At 37.3% G+C, this 6,611-nt stretch overlaps 1 protein-coding gene across 3 annotated transcripts in view; it reads left to right on the top strand.

Moving 5' to 3' along the window:
- Window positions 1-6,611, top strand: part of TAF15 (TAF15 RNA polymerase II, TATA box binding protein (TBP)-associated factor, 68kDa) — a 38,984-nt gene that overhangs the window by 20,940 nt on the left and 11,433 nt on the right. For all 3 annotated transcript variants that reach the window (XM_011999407.1, XM_011999406.1, XM_011999408.1), the window contains exons 8-10: window positions 3,708-3,742; window positions 4,361-4,393; window positions 5,957-6,066. In XM_011999407.1, coding sequence (XP_011854797.1) covers window positions 3,708-3,742; window positions 4,361-4,393; window positions 5,957-6,066 — 178 coding nt within the window. The remainder of the gene's footprint in view (window positions 1-3,707; window positions 3,743-4,360; window positions 4,394-5,956; window positions 6,067-6,611) is intronic.

Genomic DNA, 6,611 nt, shown 5'->3' with positions numbered 1-6,611 from the left:
AGGAGTTCGTGACCAGACTGGGCAAAATAGCAAGACACCATCTGAAAAAATAACAAAAAAGCAGGTAGTTTTCTTATGCAGGTGGTACTCTGCCAATAAAGTTGAGTATACTTATGTCTCTGTTAAATATCTCTGCTACTTCAGGAATTCTTTATGTGTACATGTTCTCTCCTTTTTCTGGGAATTAAAGCAAATTTATTGTGTCAACATCTTGACTCATAGATGTTCAAGTACCTTTGTGTCTTAATTTGCCTTAGCACGTAGAAAAGGAATTTGTAACATTAACGCAGATTTTAAAGAAAGATTGTTAACCTCAGGCACATTTTCTGTTAATATCTAATAGTACTACTTGAAGGTTATTTTTTGTATTTAATAAATTCCTAAATAAGGATTGTTTTCTATTAAGGAGAGAAAATGATTGAAATGTTTGAACTTGAAAGAAAGCTTTGCATAAAATTACAGATCATCTAGATCAATGCCTAAACCAAATTTCTAGACATTTTAGACTTAAATGTGTGTATGAATTACTTGGGGGATCTTATTAAATGCAGATTCTTATTCAGTAGGTCTAGAGTGGGGCCTGAGATCCTGCTTTTCTCAGAAGCTTCCAGGCTATGCTTACGCTTCTCTTCCATGACATTTTGAATAGTAAGGATACAGACCCTTATTTTGTTAAGGAGATTGAAGCTTATGGAGAACCACTGACATGCCCAAATTTTCAAGATTGATTAGTGATAATTAAGACTATACCCTGAGTCTCTTGGTTTGAAGACTGGTTCTTTCTCCAGTGTACCATGGTATTTCCAAATTTATGGCCATGTGTTGAAATCTTCAGCTTCTTTATTTGCAAAGGAAATGCTCAGTAAAGATGACATTCAAGGTCAGGCTTGGTGGCTCACGCCTGTAATCCCAACACTTTGGGAGGCCAAGACAGGGGATCACGAGGTCAGGAGATCAAGACCATCCTGGCTAACACAGTGAAACCCATCTCTACTAAAAATACAAAAAAAATAAAATAAAATAAATCAGGCGTGCTGGCAGGCACCCGTAGTCCCAGCTACTCGGGAGGCTGAGGCAGGAGAATGGCGTGAACCTGGGAGGCGGAGGTTGCAGTGAGCCGAGATCACGCCACTGCACTCCAGCCTGGGCGACATAGCGAGACTCTGTCTCAGAAATAAAAAAAATTAAAAAAAATAAAGTTGATAATGTTCAAATGTATTATATGGAGGAATAAGAAATCATAAACCTTTTTAAATGTCATTTGCTTTATATCCCTTTATTTTTGCCAGGGGTATGTCCTTTTTCTGTTGTTCAAAGTTATATTGCTGGCCAGAATGGAAATGATAGGAACTAGCTATGTATGAAATTGCATGTTTTCCGTCCATTGTGGCCAGATTAGGTATTCCCTTAAGATGACAACAAAGTAAGAGGCATTTCTTCTAGCACTTATTTGTGAACCCAGTGACCTCCAATTTCCCATTTTAAAAGTCATCTTTATCCTCGGAACTTTAACCTACTGGCATAAGAATGTGGGCTTAATATTTTCACTAGTTCTTTTGTCTCACTTTTTGGAGTTAAAAAACCTCTTGAGAGGCCAGGCGCGGCAGCTCACACCTTTAATCCCAGCACTTTGGGAGACCGAGGCGGGCAGATCATGAGGTCAGGAGATCGAGACCATCCTGGCTAACACAGTGAAACCCCATCTGTACTAAAAATACAAAAAATTATCCCGGTGTGGTGGCGCCTGTAGTCCCAGCTGAGGCAGGAGAATGATGTGAACCCAGGAGGCGGAGCTTGCAGTGAGCCGAGATCGCGCCACTGCTCTCCAGCCTGGGCAACAGAGCAAGACTCCCTCTTTTAAAACAAAACAAAACAAAACAAAAAAACCTCTGAGATACCTTGGTTTCTAATAATAATATTTTCAGCAGTTTAATCTTTTAATCTCAAATCTGTTGGCTTCCCTTTCTTAAAGAGTTATGCAGCGATATACATGTCATTTAGAAGTATAGGGAGGGCTTCAGTACTATTTGTTCTGAAGTAGGGGGTTTAGAAAATTCAGTGGTAAACTGTATAGAAAGGGCCTGAGTTTCATATTGTCTATATTGCCTTGAAATAGCCTTAGACTCCTGCTTAAAAAGGCATCCTAGAAATCATATAAAAAGTAACAACAAGTTAAAATGCATGTGTCTTTACCCAAGGCAGTTGTAAGTGGAAATATTTTTACCTTACAGTGAAATAGAATAGATTTATTAAGAAGGGAGAATTTTTTCTCAAGAGTGTTTTATCTCAATGTGGCTCAGAAAAGCCATCTATAGGGAGGGTAATCACTAGAGTTGAGGGTTCCTCCTCCCACCCCCTATAAGATAGGTATCCATAAAGCAGAGATTTGTAGGCAGTGAGAGACTTCAGTATATTAGATTAACTTCTTGGGTTATAGTAGAATAAGATCATTAGTAGTAGAAGATCTGATACCAGAAAACTTTTGAGTGTTTTTATTGCCATATTAGCATATAAATCTTAAAGGATTACAGAATTCAGTTAAGAGAAGCAAGCTTTTATTGGAAGAGTGTCTTGATAAGAGAGACCTTAGATTTCTTACATAAAGCCATACTCACAAAGACTACTGTCCTTGTGATTGTAATTTGCCAGATAAAAGTCTGTGTCCTGGAGTGGTGGTTTGTGCCTGTAATCCCAGCACTTTGGGAGGCTGAAGTGGGCGAATTATTTGAGGCCAGGAGCTGGAGATCAATTTAGGCAACATGGTAAAACCTCATCTCTACTAAAAACACAGAAATTAGCTGGGTGCGGGGACACATACCCGTAATCCCAGCTACTAGGGAGACTGAGGCAGGAGAATCAACTTGAACCTGGGAGGTGGAGGTTCAGTGCAGTGAGCCGAGATCCCACCACTGCACTTCAGCCTGGGTGACAGAGCAAGACTCTGTCTCAAAAAAAAGTTGTCCTATGGGGAGTTGCATTATTGGAATATGTTGCCTTCTGTCTGTAATATGCACTACTGATAGTGTACAGAGCATGTGGCAGCATGAACCTCTGTAGCTCTGATGTGAAGAGATGTAGTCTAGTGGGTATGGAGTAGGAGGGCGGTTTTTAAGTGATGTTCTTTTTAGTCTTTTGTAAGGGTTTTGAATGATTTGAAATTTTAAGACTGCTTTTATTCAGTCTCACTTTTGTGTATATTTGTATTTCACTTTTAAAATTCATCTCATAAAATCCACTATTTGGTATTGCAGCAGAACCTAATACTCAAGTTTTAATCCTCTCCTGTTCTAGCATCAAAATCTTAACCTTGCTTTATATTCTTCTAGTCTTTTTTCTTTTTCTCATATTTAGAAAATACCCTTTTGGAAAAAATACTTGTTCTAGTTTAGTATTCTTCATGCTGTGCCTCCAGTTTTATGTTATGGTTTAATAGTATCCCTTTGGCTTGGGGTTGGGGAAGATTTCAAAATAAGAGTGTATTAGATATGTAATAAGCTTGAAAAGACATCTTGTGGAAATAAATCCTTGGGAAAACACTTAGATGGAAACAACATTTAGAACTCTGTGAAATGGAATTTACTGAAAACTTAGAGGTGCTACTGTTTTCCTAAGCACTCTACTTGTGACAGTTAAGTGTAGATTGAGCCCAGGGCTCAGCACATTAGAGACTTAAGGAAGAAATCATTTCTTCAATTTTTCCTCTGCAGTGGTGGTGACCGCGGTGGCTTCAAAAATTTTGGTGGTAAGTGCTGAGTATCCCAAAATGTTTCAGTGGAAATGCTATATAAATCTAAAAGCCACCAATATCCCGCAGATGTAGTCAAAAGTCCTTTCTTACTCTGTTGAGGCTGGTGTGTGTTGTGTGCTTTAAAAAAAAATTTATATATATATACACATATATATATCAAAGTAAACATTAAAAAGCCAGAGCTGATCTCAAACAGTACAATGGGTTTCTACACAGTGAATTTGCATGAAAGAGTCTGTGGTGACCAATGAATGACACCTTCACTGGATTTTGACAGTTTGTTTTTATAGAGGTAGCTGACATGGTGTTTTTAAATTACTAGGGTTGTCCAATCAGCCTTTACAACCAGAGCTTAACAAACGTGATACTAGCATAATGCTAAAGTGGCAGGTGCTGTCTAGGACAAGTTAAAGGGAATGTTGACATTCATCTCGATTTCTTAAACTTTAAGTAAAACATAATTTATATATTTACTTTGTAAATCTGTGATGGTTGACTTTCAAGGATTTTGGAAGTATTGACTTTTCATGCCTTGGTTTATTACTATTTTTTTTGTTAATGATTTTAAATGAATTGCCTTAAATAGCTCTCTTTTCTTTTCTTTTCCCTTAGGTCACAGGGATTATGGACCCAGACCAGATGCTGGTAAGGTTTATGGTGGTTTGTCACTTTGCCATTAAGAAAATGTTAGTTTTCCATTTTTTGGTGGGAAAAGTGTGTGTTTGGAGGGTTTAGTATGGGAGGAAGATTTAATTTGATAGTGGTGTCAGAACTGGGGAGCTTTCTTTCTTTCTTTCTTTTCTTTTTTTTTTTTTTCTTTTCTTTCTTTCTTTTTTTCTTTCTTTTCGATGGAGTTTCGCTCTTGTTGCCCAGGCTGGAGTGTAGTGGCGCAGTTTTGGCTCACTGCAATACCCACCTGCTGGGATCAAGCAGTTCTCCTGCGTCAGCCTCCCGAGTAGCTGGGACTGCAGGTGCACACCACCATGCCTGGCTCATTTTTTGTATTTTTAGTAGAGGCGGAGTCACCATGCTGGCCAGGCTGGTCTCGAACTCCTGACCTTGAGATCCGCCTCTCTCGGCATCCCACAGTGCTGGGATTACAGGCATGAGCCACCACGCCCAGCCGGTGAGCTTTATTTCTAAAGAAATGTCAGAAAAATTCAGGAGTATTGATGGGACAGTTTGCTAGGGAAAATTGCTGTTTGTGCTTTCCCATATTCTTCTGTGAAGAAATATTTGAATTTTTACTGCTAGTTAGCATTAATTATTGAAAATTATTGCAAATCAGATTTAATGAAAGAATTTATATCATTGTGGAATTAGAAGTAGAAAAACTGTTTAAGAAAGAAAATCCTACGTTGGATTGGTAGTCTGCTTAAGTGTGCTGACTTAGTGAATTCAAGAAACGTGAATTCATACATGAGAGAACTGTCTTGTTTTGGGTAGAGGTCACTAATTTTATGTGGCTTTTTATTTAAATGAAATTCAAGGCTACAGATTTACCTGTGGAGCCTGTTGAAAGTTATAATTTAGAGGTTAAAAATCTATTTGAGCCAAAAATTTAAAATCAGAACTTTTGTTTTTATTAAGATGCCAAAGTATTCTATATGGATGGCAATTCTGAATTATCCCTTCATGGACTGAATTTTTATACATCTTTCTTACTTTGTTGTACTAATCCAAAAGTGTGCATGTAAGGTAAGGTGTGTGTACAAGGTGCCTCTGCCCTCTGGTATATACAAAGCTCATTGCAATGAATGGGAAACCAGCAGTTCTGCTTGATGGCTTGCTTGGAAGTTCGAAGTATCAGATTTGGAGAATTTTCTACTAGAGAATCTTAAAAAATGTTTAATCGTAAAGAATTGGAGTTCTCCAGAGAAAGAAATGCTAAATTAACTCCATCTCTTCATGACCTTTAGCTCTATGTCTGATCTGAAGAGTGAGGTTTGTAAGATATCCTTAATTGGTATATAGGTATTTCACATAGTGTGGACTTGATCCATGTTACCTGAAATTTAGTTGTAAGAATTGATCAAATAATTATTGTGAATACTTTGCATGTTTATATAAGATTGTTCTTATATTAGTTCTCTCCTTTTTGTCATAGAAACAATTGAATATTGGACAATAAATTATTGTCTTTGATTACTGAACAGAATGTGATAACCAAGGAATATGTAAGATTAACCATCACTTTTTTTCTCTTAGATTCAGAATCTGATAATTCAGATAACAACACAATCTTTGTGCAAGGACTTGGGGAGGGTGTGTCTACAGATCAAGTTGGGGAGTTCTTTAAACAAATAGGAATTATCAAGGTGAGTAAAAATATATGTTGAAAATCTCATAATGTTCTGATTACAATACATAGACTGTGTAGTAAGCCTATATACTTCAATAAGCCTTGTCTCTTAAAATTTTATGATGCACGTGCTCATTTATGTCTGTAGACTTTTGCTAAATTTGTTGAATATATGAAGATTTTATTTCTTGCTTGTGTTTACCTTTCGACAGTCTACCTGTGCTTTAGCTTCCATCCTAGGACTCTAAAATTAGTCTCTGCTTAGTTCTTACTGTGAGAAATAAAGGAGTTGCTGAAAACGTTTTATAGACTGAAGTACATGCAAACTCAAGTTGTTATAGCTCTTGGGAGGGGTTATTTCATGTTTATGCTGGAGATAATACGTTATCTTGTAATTACTCATTGTTCACTAAAGCGTCTTGTGCACTATTAACTTCATGCATGTGTTTTTCATCTCTTCAACTAGAAAGCAGCCTTAGTAGTATTTAGATAGTAGCAGTTTCTTGAAATCAGTTTACATCTGCCCTTGTTTTGGTGGTTTTGGTGTCTATGGAATTACCC

Source organism: Mandrillus leucophaeus, unplaced genomic scaffold, assembly GCF_000951045.1.
Source record: "Mandrillus leucophaeus isolate KB7577 unplaced genomic scaffold, Mleu.le_1.0 Scaffold590, whole genome shotgun sequence".
Lineage (NCBI taxonomy): Eukaryota > Metazoa > Chordata > Mammalia > Primates > Cercopithecidae > Mandrillus > Mandrillus leucophaeus.
The sequence above is the reverse complement of the archived record's forward strand: the minus strand, read 5'-3'. Positions and strand labels throughout refer to the sequence as shown.